We start from the raw sequence: 13,890 nt of genomic DNA, 5'->3' as shown, positions 1-13,890 counted from the left end.
CCTTAAATGCAGCTTTAAACACATTACTTAACCCGTATGGATTTACTGCAGTAAATATATCTCACCATAAGATGGCACAGTTATCAAAAATTGCGTATTATTTAACATAAGGGGGATGGGGAGTTGCTGTGTCTGCATACACACTGTGGCTATGGCTGTAGGAAAAGCCAGCAGTGGTTTATATGGGCTTTATTCACAGGTTGGCAGTCTGCGTACACATTTCACAGACATTATAATGCAGCGTGTGGCAGTGAATTCTGGTTGGGGGGTCCTGCGTTACTATTGATGCTGTCAGCAAGATTCCTCCTTCTCTCATTTGACACTTTGGGGTCAGGAGCTCTTGGAATTCTTGGGTGGAGACACATTTACTCAACACTTGTTCCTCCCTTGGCTTCCTAAAACCAAAGGAAAGTCAGCAACTTGGAATCTGATTTAAAATAAGAGCCTTGTAAATGGGGCCTCCAAAGAGGTTTTTACAAAGTTAATGACTTTTTATAAATTAATTTTATAAATAATGTTTTTTTTTAAATGACAACGGTGTAAATGCTTAAAAAGTTCCTTAAAATTATTTAAATCAGGGGTGTCAAACATAAGGCCTGGGGGGCAGAACTGACCCTGGCAAAGACTCCAATCTGGCCCACTGGATGGCTTTGGATCAACTTTGGAATTTTTACTGTATTTTTACAGCTTTACAGTTTTTAAACGTCTCTACCTGGCCATTCATACGACACCACAGTAATTAATCGATAACTAAATGACAGAAAATTTCCCTTTCCTTCACTATCTATAAAAAAAAAAATCTTTTTGTGAATTAACACAAACATGTTTTAGAAATATACGTCAGTCTGATCAATGAGCTACACATTTATTTCTTACATTTCCAAGCGTAGTGCTCAAAGACTTATTTCCTTTACCACAAGAGCAATTCTTGAAAAACTAAGTTGAGAATGCACTTCGGGGATTAAACGCATTAAACTTGCTTGCAGTGACAGAAAGGGGGAATTTCACTAGTCTGGCCCACTTCGGATCCACGCTGATTTGCATACATTCACATCTACACACTGGCCTGTCTTCAACAAGCATAACTGTTCACAGTTAAAGTATAAGGGCCTCATAACCTCATAATGAGCCGTTTCCATGAACAGCCAAACTGCTTTAATGGTGTGTTAACGTTAGGAATTCTGCACATATGTGAATTTTTAAAATGTTTTTGTTTTTTGTATCTAACTTATTGTTCTTCCTTCCTGATTCTCTATTTTGCTTAAGAAAATTTCAGTTGAACACAACAGTGCAAACTTTGGACAGTCACAATACTACTGCTACTCTCACATAGCAATAAATCTGTAAATCTGTAACCAGGTCGCTCTGTCAGCATGAAAGATGAGTATCATCATAATTCCTTTGATTTAATAATGCCTTCTATGCTTCTCCTTTGTCCACATTGCTGCTGTAATGGCCCAGGCGCCCTCAGGATCAATAAAGTACATCTAATTTTTACTTAATAGAGAGAGTACTGCTGCTCAAAGATCACACAATTACATCAGAGGGCTAATCTGAAATCCAACATCAATGATTCCCCTGAGAGCGCAGGAGCCACAACACAATGCAATAGCAGAGCAAAATGAGGATTGCAGGATAAAAGTTTTCCTAATTTATAACGTCAGTGGATTTAGAGTACACCCTGTTTGCTACTCATCGAACATTTTACAGTCGAAGGTAATGAGGAAGAAAAAGGACTTTGCTCGCAGAGCCTTTATACCGTGTGCAGGTCTTGTGATGCTGCGGAAGTGTTTTGATTTTCCCAGAGAGCAGACACTGACCGACATCTGTAAGGTAACTATTCTTCTCAAAACTTCCTTTACTTACGCCGTCATCTCGCTTTCATCAAACTCGAGTTCGTGTCTTTACATCGAGCAGTTGCTGCACTCTGCATCGCTGTTAAATTGAAAGGCACACGTCCAAATCCTTCTCTCTCACTCCCTGAGAGCTATGCATTATTGATGTCAAGGCATCTCATACCTGTGAGTTAGTGGAGCTGAATGAAGTGAAGATAAATGCTTGTTATGGGACTTGAAATGTAAACATGATCAAATGTTATTGATTATGCATCTGTATTCTAGGCGATTTATCCAAACTGTGTACACCCGTGACCTGATCATGGAATGGAAGAGCAATATTAGGCGTACCCAATCGCTGAAGAGCCTCAGCTCGTCATGTGATAAGCCAGTCTGGACGGATGCGGGGCTGCGGGACAAGATGACGTCAGTGTCCCAATTGGTGGCCAGGTAAAAAAAAAAAAGCATCAGTCTCTCTGTATCTGTGCACCCCTCTAAGCTACTTGTAGGTCATTAGTGACATCAAATCATTAATGTGGTGTTTGTGTTTGTGACAGATATCAAACTGCTGTGAAAGGGAACAAATCCATTCAAGGACCCTCAGTAGATCATGATGACAGAAAGCCAAACCAGGTGCTAAAGGAGGTAACTTCTGATTTTTTTAGCTGTTTGTCCAATTAATGAAAAGCATCAATGGCATAGCAGTAAAAAGAATAATCACTGCAGCTGGATTTACACACACTTCCCTCCCTTGTGTATCCTTTTCAGATAACGCCATCTCGACTGGAAAGTAAAGAGACTCATCTGGAGTCTCTGATGAGGAAAAACAGTGAGAAGGAAAAGTCTCGAGCCAAAACCAATTTGACCCGCAGCAAATCAATGAGCAGCCTTAAAAGCAGCACAGGGTCCATAGAGGCCTTGAGAGCTCTGTTTGAGTCAAAGGCCTTTCTTAAAAACAACGCAAAGACCAGCCTTAGAGCTGCAGACTTCACATCAAGTTACACGACAGACGTGTCAAAGATGAACGGAGAGATTGAGGATGTACAGATCGCTGTGGAGGAACAGGGAATGGAAACATGCGCTGATAAAACTGATGTGAAGGATGATCGTGTAACTCGAAAGGTAAATACAACCTCATTATTACTTTAAGATTCCCTAATAGACCCACAGTTAGTTTAAAGGGTAAAACTTTTAGTATTTACAGATGAAAGCATGTCTGAAAAATATCAGGGTTTTTATATATTTGTAAATACAGCAAATATTCCTTTCTTCTTTCTTGAAGTGCAAAGATGCATAAACAAAGCTTTCATTGATTTCGCTCCAGAAATTCCAGCTTCAATCATCTTGAAGTATTTCACACCACCACCTTTTCACTTTCAGTATTATGCTGCCGCTAAATACTTTAAGAAACTGAAGCTGGAACTTTTGGAGTGACCTTTTGTGTCAAGATGAGTGGCAGGGGTCATTTGTGACAGAAAGATAGTAGCAAGAGTGGAAAAGAAGGTTAACAGAGTGGTAGTGGGGAAAAAACTGGAGCTGGCAAAACTGAAGATGCTAAGACTTTCATTGGTGGATAGGTTAAGCATTTTGGAAACAAGTTAGGGAGACAAGGCTGAGATGGTTTGGACATGTGCAGAAGACCTCACCAAAGATTCATGGATGCAGTGAAGGATGAGATGCAGAAAGATGTTAGAGAGACGGTGAGAACCCTAAAAGGAGCAGCCAAAAGAAGAAGAAGAAGAAAAAGACACATGCATTTAGAATTTCCCAACATTTGGTGGAATCCATTCTCTCTCCTAGCTGCACAGCGTTTCCCTTGCCAATAACTACCACACACACTGAAAACACTTCATTTTCCCGTTTGCTTAATAGTTAATAAGGTGTTTTCAGCTGTTTGTGAGAAAAATCATTCATTTTGAACATCGTTTTGAGCACTTGTTTCACAAAAGATCGGCTCATCTATCACACACTTCAGTGGTTCTTGACCTGCCTTAGGTCTAATGAATCCTTACTTCTTTCTCATTCATGTAATAGCATATTTTTTTTAGTAATGCTTAGATTTTTCATGCAACTGTATTGACACATAGAAACTATGATGCACAATGAGTTTACTTAGCAGCAGTGATGTTTTATTGTTTCTCTCTATAGGTAGTAAATCAGACCTGGCCAGAGAGGAGAAGAACAATAGGGGGTATTGATTTTGAAAAAATTGCAGCATCTCAAGCTGGTGAGTATCTTCTTTCTAGCTCAGCAAAGCTTTGGTTGTGTCAGCCTGAATATCATATTACCCTGCCTATACTATCATGTGAAAGAAACGGACAAAATTACTGTTTTTTTAAAGCATTCAGAACAATAGTTTCACTTTTCTAAGATTAAAGGACTATCTCTTTATTGAGTAGTTATCAGCAGAGCTCGGATTTAAACTTTTTACAGTTTGATTAGGGATACGTGAGTAGCAACATAAACAAACAGCGCGAGTTCATGTCATAAATTACACGTTGCAATAATGAAAGCAGCTACAGCGAGCTTCAAAGTGCAAGCTTCTAGGTAAAAGACCGGCTGATAAAACCGGGAAATACTGCGCCTTGATTTAGGTAATGAGTAAACAGTGAACTATGATGAATATGGTTTGGTTCTATAAATTCAGGGTCAAATAACAAACTGCTGAAGACGATTCAGCTTAAGATGAAAATATCAGAAAGAAAATAAACATGTGGCTCTTTCAAAAATTTGTTCTGAAAGAAACATCTTTGGGCACAAAAACATAACAAAAATAAACAAAGATGTTAGACGTGCCTTGGAGAGCTGTCTTCAGCGAGTTCGGTCAAAGCTTTGGATGACTCAACTTGGTGTAGGAATAGTAAGCCACTCCACAACCGGACAGAAATAGCTGGTGTGCTACAAGACCAGAATAAGTGCAGGAGGGTGAAAGGGTCAGCTGTTTCTGGGAGAGGAATGGGACAGAAAGAAGGAGCGAGTGGCAGAGGCTCCATGACACGACACAAACCAACAGACAACTAAAGTTTGGAAGAAACTGGGAATATTTCTTCTTCTGTGAGTAGAGATTTGTATTTTTGAATGAAAGGAGTGGCACATGCACTTAAAGAAGCTTAATACAGTATGTATGGTAGAAGCTGAAAACTAATGGCTATTATTCACATTTTTAACAGTTGCCCAAATCTGAAATATTAGTAGCTATTAGTAATATTAGTTAACTGATACTGCAATGAGTTTTATGTTTCTTCTTCTTTGGTCGCAGAGCCTTTTTTGCAGTGTTTTCCAGCTTGTGGATTCATGATTTCATAAAGTATCTGTACTTTCATAAACAGCTTTGAGACACGTCTGTTTACCTTTGAACTTCGATGCTTAGTCAACCGTTGTTGCAGTGACTTGCCTGTTTTAACTAGTATGCGTGTCAGCAGAGTCGGGTATCTCTCCTGCTCCACAACAAGCGGTACATTTATAACTCGGCCACATGACAGCTGTTAATATCAGCTTCGAAAGTGCTGGACCCCGAATTGGGACCTGTGTTATTAACAAATAGCACGAGCCGTTTGTTAATAACACAGATGTCAGCCGTATGTTGTTAAACGAGCCACGACTTATTTCCAATCTGGCTGCGTGTCGATGATGAAAATGTCACGAGACAACCCTGATCAGTTTGACTTCTTAACAGAGCCATAACAAAATTTAACATTAAAGCTCCCGTGTCTGATGTCTCTGCAGATGAAAAGAGGAGGTCAGCTGCAGACTTCAGAGACAGCTCTTTCGTCCAAACCAAGGAGAAACTTTCTGTCTCGGTGAAAGCAATATCAGCTCTCTATCTGTCCAAAGCGGGAACCAAGGAATCAGCAAACCGTCCTGTAAAATTGGTACATGTCAGCTTACTCGTTACATCTCCCCTTCTTTTTAGTTCACCGTTAACTATAGAAAGTAAACTTGTTTAAAGTTTACACACTGAAAGAATTATCTCAGAGATTTTTATGCAAGGTAAAAAAAAAAAATCCAAATTTTTTTTGGCAATGAAAATAAAGAGTTAAAGGTTTATTCCACCAGCCTTTATAGTGTAGATTTTCAGCTACACATTGAAGTTTGGTATCTATATGTCATCATAATATATCATAAATTAATTATTGATAAGTGAATTTCTGGCAGCAGCCAAACAATAATGCTGATGTAATTTTTTAATTATTATTATTTCTTTGCAGGAACGAAAAGTGTCACGTGAGTCTGGGAAAAGAGTAAACCAAATCAAGGTAAAGTGCAATGTCACTGTGGTGTTGCATGATGTTGTGATTGATGCACATTGTTCTGTGCACACTGGATTTGTACAGCGAGCAGTATCGTGCTCCCTTTGGCTGAAAAATCCAAAATATGCTGCTTACCTGCAAAATAAAGAAACAGATTCCCTTCACAGACTTCCTCACGCTTTTATTTTTTACTCATTTTGTGGTTGCATTTGTGGTTGTACTTGGTGGTTGCTTTGGAGTTCAGCTAAGCAGCTAACACGTGGCATGAGGAAAACAAATCACCTGGCATGGCTCTCATTCCTGTGAGTAGGTGTGACTGCTCTTGAGCATGAATTTCTCTGAATGGATGAAACAGTAAGAAACATTCCTTTGTTCTTCTAAGATGTCAGAAGACTCAAGTGTCCAAGAAAAGAAAGAGGATTTACCATTACCTCCTTCAGCAAGACATCAGCCAGAATTAGAAGAAAGCTGTAGGACAAATTCTCCGCAACCTAATCTGCCCCAGCTTTCCAAAGAAATGTTATATCAACAGAGGCAGAAATGTGAACTGAGGCGTCTCCTGAAGCACACCCATCCAGAGCTGAAGATGCTGGATGATGTTGTGGATGAAGAGCTTGCTGAAGTTTTGAGCTCAGAGAGGATGACAGCTGACGTAACCGGATACGAGGGAGAGGTCCTTTCGAAACGCTTGATATTTGAGAACTGTGGCTCGAGTAACAAAGTGTCTCACTACACCCCCAAGATGCACATGGAAGGGGGACGTGAGAAACAATGTGATTTTAGTAAAACGCTGGCCCTGGAGGAAACAAAAGAAACGCCTCGTGCAGAAAGTGCTAAAGAGGTTATGGAAGCTGAAAAATCTCTTGGTATTAGTCCAGACACTGACAGAGAGTGTGAGGAAGAGACGGTCAGACTAGACGTTCAGGCTACCAGAAGGATATTTGAGAGTCAGTCTGTGAACATGTCTGGGCCAAATCTGGGTAAAATCCAGGGAAAGGTTTCTATTAACGGGGATGAGACAAAGGAAGTCCAAAAACAAAAAAAGCAATTTGAAATGGCTTGCAGTGAGAGTATACACAGAAAAAATGACAGCACAAGCAATGATTTAGCAACAGAGCCCCGTGAACAACCATGTCCTCATGTCAGTCAAAGAACTGAACGCGACTTCTCATGTAATGATGAGTTTTCCACTGAGGAAGCACTCTTTGAAGAGGAGTCTATAAGCTTATCCGATTTGGAAAAGAATGATGAAATTATTAAAACAAGGGCAGCTCTTTTTCAAAACAACCCCTTTATCTCCACCAACATTCAAAGAGAGCCCTCCGTTGTGCATACATCAAAAACTCAAATCACAAGCGGTAGCGGTGCAAGTGAGGACAACACGACCACCAATGTTAAAAACAGAACCCATCTTTTTGAATCAATGCCATTTGACAAAATTAGACGTCAGAACGAGGATGAAATTGAGACAATGGTGGAGAACATCAAGGAAACGCTGAATTTCCTCTACCAGATTAGAGTCATCCAATCGTTTGGCTTTATCATTGAGGTCAATGAGACAATGATTGCTAAAAAAGCTAAGTTTACACTATCAGAGAGTGGGCCTGAGATAAAACATGACGAGGTGGCTGAAGGCGGTGCCCAAAACTTCATACTCCAGCTGCTACCACGGGTAAACCTAAAACCTCAGGTCACTTACCTAAAGGAGGACAGCAAAGGGGATATCGAGACCACGGCGGTGACGGCACCTGTTCAACAGCATCAGTTCAATGCGAACAAGGACACGGAGTTCAGAACTGCCAGTGTGGTTCAGCTTGTTGAGGATATTCTCAATCAAGATAACTCTCTGAGAAAAGGAGTGGTAATCCAAGAGGATGACAACAACTGTGCCAAAGTCATTGTTTACTCCCTCTACAAATACCATAATGAGAAGGATGTGAAGAGCTTCGTCCCTCCAAAATGTGCTGAATGTGATCAATCAGAGCTGGAAAGGGGTGACATGAGTAAAAAAGGCCATAAAGAAATAAAAGTTGCTACTAAGTCAGTCCAAGGTGATCTACTTGAACTCTCGAATGCACAAACATGCCCAGGATCAATAACACCTGAAGGGAAAGTAAAGGGGAGTGTAAAACTATTCAAAAGCTGCATTGAAAAGGGAGATTTTGAGTATTTAAAAAGTCTTCAGACTGAAGAAGCAGTTCAAGAACTCCCTGAAAACCAAACTATGGCTGGACAGGAAGTTCTTCATGAAAAGGAAAGTGATCAAGTGCAGGAAACTACTGAGTGGGTACCCGTGGATGTAAAGAGGCTTAAAAGCATGTTCTCTGGAGACCCAAGTCAACACCAAGCAAAGAAAAAGATTCACAAAAATATATACGGAGGTCAAAATGTTTCTTCTTCTGGGGTATTATCTCATGTGCAGGAAAATACTACAAGCAGTGAATGCACTGATGAAGCACAAGAGCAAGCGTGTCCCAAAGTTGCGACGCAGGAGTCCTATGAAAAGCTTGAGAAACAAGATCACGAGCTTGGTGCCCACGAAGCTCAATTAGTCAAGGTGGTAGATCAGAATGAAGAGATCTCTAACCTCCAAACTGCACTGCATCAGTCATCACAAGAAAAACAAAAGACTATTATTCAGAAATCATCTGAGGAGCTCTTTCCCTCGGTTACAGCAGATACTGTGAAACGCTCAAGAGTAGAAGAAGAATTTTCTCAAGAAAACTTCACCTCAGCACAGAAAACAGATTACCAGCACAAAAATATAGAAACAAGCCACAAAGATGCTACTCCTGAGGAAACACACACTCCTGAATCGTGCAGCAACGAAGGTCAGGAAGGTGCAAGGGGGGCGCAGAAACAACCTTTAGAAACTCCTATGGTCACTACACAAAGTTTGGAAACAAGTCCTGCACAACAGGAGGATGAGGAAGTTGTTTTTCATGGTAAAATTAAAGCAGCTTTGCAATCTTTAGAAAGATCTAACGTTAATGTCACAAGAGGAGATTTTAAAGCAGCTATGATATACAGAAACTCTTCAAAGCCTCACAGAGAAAAAGCTCAACACGTGGATGTGGTGTCTATTCAAACGACCAGTGCTGACGAGCTTTTCACTGTGACTGAAAATGAAGCAAGTCAAATATCAGTGAAACAAGAGGCAACTGCAGCAAATCCAGAGCCTCCACACCAAAACGAAACCCAGAGTAACCCAACAACGAGACTCATTTTAGAGAAAAGCAAAAAGCCTACTGGTCCAAAACCAGCCATTCCACCTAAACCAGAACATCTGAAGGAGAAACAAAGCAATAACGAGTCAACCCAAAATAATTCTGATATCAAGGCAGAGGAGAAAAGAACCCAGGATTTAGCAGCCAAAAGTGATACGAGTGAAACAGATGAAAGTCACATAGATTTCCATGATTTATTTGAGAAATTTGGAGGTAAAAAGACTAAGACTGCCCCTGTAAAGCCCAAAAGACTGAAAATCCCCCAACCAGACAACAAAAACCTGAAACCAGTGGCTGGAAATAAAGAAATGTCTGTTCTTGCACATGTGGATCCAGATGTGGCAGAAATTACAAGCAATCAATCATGTGACACCTGTGGAGAAACCACTGACAGTCGAGACAAGCATGAGAAAGAAATCAAGAAGCAAGAAAGCAAAGTCGAGATGAGGGAAAAGAAAGGGCGAACTGAGACTGACGACGAGCGCCGACAGCGACTGTCAGTTCACATGGATGAGATCGTGAGAGGGAACATACCAGCAGCAATGGAAATATTTGACAACTTGCGAAAACAGCGGGAACTGCAGAGCTTTCTGAGCCGAGTTGAAGAAATTGAAAAAGACACAAGTGAGGTTGATGTAAGGTCTCTGAGGAGAGTTTTTGAGAACGTCCCCGATTGGGTTGTCAGCTCTAACAAAAAGAAACAAAACAAGGTCAGAGCTGACAACAAAGATGAAAGGTTGCCAGTATCAAGAGAAAGCGCTGAAAACAAGTCATCGATGGCACACGTTTGTGGAGATCTTGAGCGAGCGAGTGTGGAAATCACGACTCTTAAAGAGGAGACTTTAGCAAGAATCCTCGATGTAGAGGAAGCCATAAAGAAGGCACTTTATTCCGTCTCTACACTGAAATCTGACTCAGATATTGCTGGCTTATCACGTCTGTTCAAAGAATCCTTTGGGGTTATACAAGGATCCCCATCCTCTGGCGGTGATAATAAAATTGGCATTGGGTCAAGCAGAACAAAATCACTGAAAAGTGCTACCATGCAGGGAAACACAACTAATTCAGCAAGGCAAGATGCGAGCACTGATGAAGCCTCTGGGAAACCTCAGTCGAATCCTCCACCTTCACCTGCGTTTATCACTATCCAATCAGCAGCTAGAAAGACAGATAAAACCGACCTGGCACCACCAGAAGCTTTGATCTGCCCGACGTGTCAGCAGAGCCAAAAGTTGGAGGAGACTTTTCGGACGACAAAGACGCTGATATGCAACAGCCCTGCTCAAAACAGAAATGACCCACGAAAAGGTCAGAAACAATCCACCTCCATCCCACTCAGTCCTCGACAGCTCAGCACGCTCGAGGTTCAGACAGACTGTGACGGGAACAGTATCACAGGAACAAAACCAGTCACCGACAAACATGAGAAGACCGAAGGATCCGGAACAAAGTTTTACTCTTCCAGGACCTCCACTGTGGTCAACTCTCAGACAGAAACAGTGACATCGTCCACAAGGCATGTCGTAATCAGTCCATCTACAATTCAGGTCACCACAGACCCAGAAATGAAGCTGCCAATCAATCAGACTGATAAATTGGTGCCTGAATAGGAGCACATTGGCAGCGTTTTACCTGTTCGTTATGTGAAAGCTGTCACATATATGACTGTGTATGAAAAGAGATCAATTATAAGGCTTAAAGTTTGGGTTTTTGCTTTTGTATCTATTTTGATCTTAAAAACTGTCTTTGATTTGCATTATAATCAAAATATATATTTGATTTTCACTTCTCATTTCACTGTGGTTTACTATAAATGCTTTTGGTTTAAAAAACCCAAAAAAAACATTTCCACTAAGGTCAGTCTTGTTTTTTTTTCTTCAGTTTCAACCGGCTTCTCGAGAGATGTGCTCAGCATGTCTGAAGCCAGTCTATCAGATGGAAAAAATAACTGCAGACAAATACTTTTTTCACAAAGCGTGCTTCTGCTGCAAACATTGCAAGAAAAAATTAAGGTGGGATGTTGGACTTATACAAAAAATCTGCAACATTAATCAGTGATTCCTCTTGTCTGATGGATTAGTGTCTTTGTCCTTTTTTTAAAACTTTATATTGTTTATATATGTAACTTTCCAGCTTTATAACTTTATAACTGTAAGTAGATATGTTAGATATGTAAATATCTAACATATCTAATATGTATTACTAAATTGAAATATTAAAAAAAAAACATACTAAACTATGAATGTAAAAACTGGATACTCACGTATTTTGTGATCTGCAGATATGTGATGCAGCATGTAAAAACTTGGCCAAAATGCAACTGCACACAAACCAGGCAAGCAAAAAATAAAAGAAACAAACACAGAGACTTTCCCATATTTCCAGTGTTTGTTATCTTAACTGCACTGTCTGCACATATCTCTGAAAACTATGTCAGGGAAATGTATTTTATTAAATGTCTTCTGATGCATAAACTGTAAATATACAACAAACTGTTTTCCCCCAAATCCTCATTCAACAAGCCTCTAGGGAAAGAGGAAAAAAACACGAGCTCACAGCAGTTGAGCCACAAACAGGCCGGGGGGGTGTTAGAAAGTCTTCTTAGTGGCCCTGTGAATTTTCCATATTTAGCCGGTGCTGATAAGACTGTTGGTTTGTGATGAAACAACAATTTTTTGTAAATCTCGTGGATCTTAACATGGTACAAATGATGCGTTTCTCCATTTGCATCATTACTAAGCAATGAACTCCGTTCAGTTCGACTTTGTCAGGTTAAAAAGTCGTCAAAAAAATAAACAAACATAGATTAAATCTGTTTTTTGTGTGCTAATGTAGAATTTGTGAAATTTTAGAAAACTTAAAGACTTTAGCCCTGTTTTGCATGCTACATCATATATATCAATCTGCTCTGTGTCACTGTGATGGTGATTAACTGATCTTTGTTCATGTGCTCTTATAGTCGGCATCTTTTAGACTTTCCTTTTTTTCTCTCATCTCCCATTCACAAAGCTGAGAGCTAACTTGAACCACTTGGCAAATGGTTACTACTAAAATATGGGCTACAGGATAAAACTACTAGCAAAGCTAAGGCTACAAACAACACAAAATAAGAACTTGCTAGAATAGATAGATAGACATTTGCAGTTAAACGTTATCATTTGCCACCAAACATTTCATCTTTGAAACATTTTATTTAGTCCAATATGTGATGCAGATAACATAGCAATTGCTAATTTGATTCAATGTACAGATTAGGACCACCTGTAAGTTTCCCACTATTAATTAGAAAAGTGGAGATATGCCAGAATATGTTTAAGAAGTAGCTGAAAGATGTTTACATCGACTGTTAATCAAAAACTGTCCCCACTACTCTCTTTATTTTGAACAATGACTGACAAACCTTGTGCTCATTTATAGCATGTACAGTTACGCGCCTTTAAACGGTGAGTTCTACTGCATATTTCACTACCAACAACTGTTCAGACGAAAGGGGAATTACGATGAGGGATTTGGACACGCTCAACACAAGGATCGATGGCTTTTGAAGAATGCAGCTGATTTGGTGCATGATGAATCTGAGGCATGAGCAGTCAGTAGACATGTAAGTACCACAAGGCATTTTGATTTTATGAATGTTTGACTAATTCCATTGATTGATTATTATAAAATTGGGCTCTCTTTCTATCCTCAGCTCAGATGAGACGGTGAAGGCACAGAATCTGTGTTTGAAGCCATCCTGTCCAAGCTTTGCAGTGTGTTCATGTGCTTCTTGTTAATGAATGATAGCGTGCCGAGACATAACCTACAACTTAATTGCAACGATAGGTAACTAAATTTAGAAACTGGGCAGGGCCTGTACATACTCACACATGTAAATGCACTTTAACTTAAAAGTGAATTTACAAAATAACTTTACAGCTTTTAAAAATAATTCTTGTAAATACTGTTGTAAAATGCAAAGAATTAAACAGATTAACATTAAATTAAGAAACTGTTTAAAGTGCGATAAAAAAAATAAATCAGAAATTAGCTTGATTTTATTATTATTGCATAAAAGCAATAACACTTAGGACTTTTTTGTTGTTCTTGTTTTATATCGGTAATACAAACTATGAAAAGGCAAATGCATTAGGATTATTATGTCTGTACAGATCATAATAAAGAAGTCACGTTCCTTCACTTTCCATTACTGCTGAATTGTCGGTGCTCCATTCTCCTTCCTGAGTGCTCATAAATTACATTTAAAGGTGCCATAATGATTCTGTTCACTATAACTGTGATTAGCTCTGTGACATAACATTTGAATGAAAATAAAACTGCATTAAATTTTACACGAGCACAGAAAGAGCAAAAAGAAACCAAATAAAACTAAAATCTTGACTCTCCTCTGGTTTTGGGATTTGTCTAAATTTCTAACTGGCAGCAGAGCCTCCTCATTGAAGCGTTGCATCCCCAGCTCTTACCTCCACAAATACATCTAATTAATATTTAAACCAATACAACCAAAGGCTGTAAAAACAGTCCTCTCACTTCCTTCCCACTTCACTTTATCGTAGTAGGTGACACATCACTCAAAAC

At 39.6% G+C, this 13,890-nt stretch overlaps 1 protein-coding gene across 1 annotated transcript; it reads left to right on the top strand.

Annotated features, from left to right (window-relative positions):
• Positions 1-2,228: 2,228 nt before the first annotated feature.
• LOC102206519 (xin actin-binding repeat-containing protein 1) lies at positions 2,229-11,439 on the top strand. Its single transcript, XM_005722807.2, has 7 exons — positions 2,229-2,285; positions 2,393-2,480; positions 2,604-2,957; positions 3,984-4,062; positions 5,562-5,707; positions 6,044-6,091; positions 6,468-11,439. Exons 1-7 carry the CDS (start codon positions 2,257-2,259, stop codon positions 10,920-10,922), a joined length of 5,199 nt encoding a protein of 1,732 aa, XP_005722864.1. The 5' UTR covers positions 2,229-2,256; the 3' UTR covers positions 10,923-11,439.
• Positions 11,440-13,890: the final 2,451 nt, after the last annotated feature.

The sequence above is a fragment of the Pundamilia nyererei genome, unplaced genomic scaffold (assembly GCF_000239375.1).
Source record: "Pundamilia nyererei isolate P.nyererei 1_Seehausen unplaced genomic scaffold, PunNye1.0 scaffold00007, whole genome shotgun sequence".
In the NCBI taxonomy this organism is placed as follows: Eukaryota; Metazoa; Chordata; class Actinopteri; order Cichliformes; family Cichlidae; genus Pundamilia; species Pundamilia nyererei.
The sequence above is the reverse complement of the archived record's forward strand: the minus strand, read 5'-3'. Positions and strand labels throughout refer to the sequence as shown.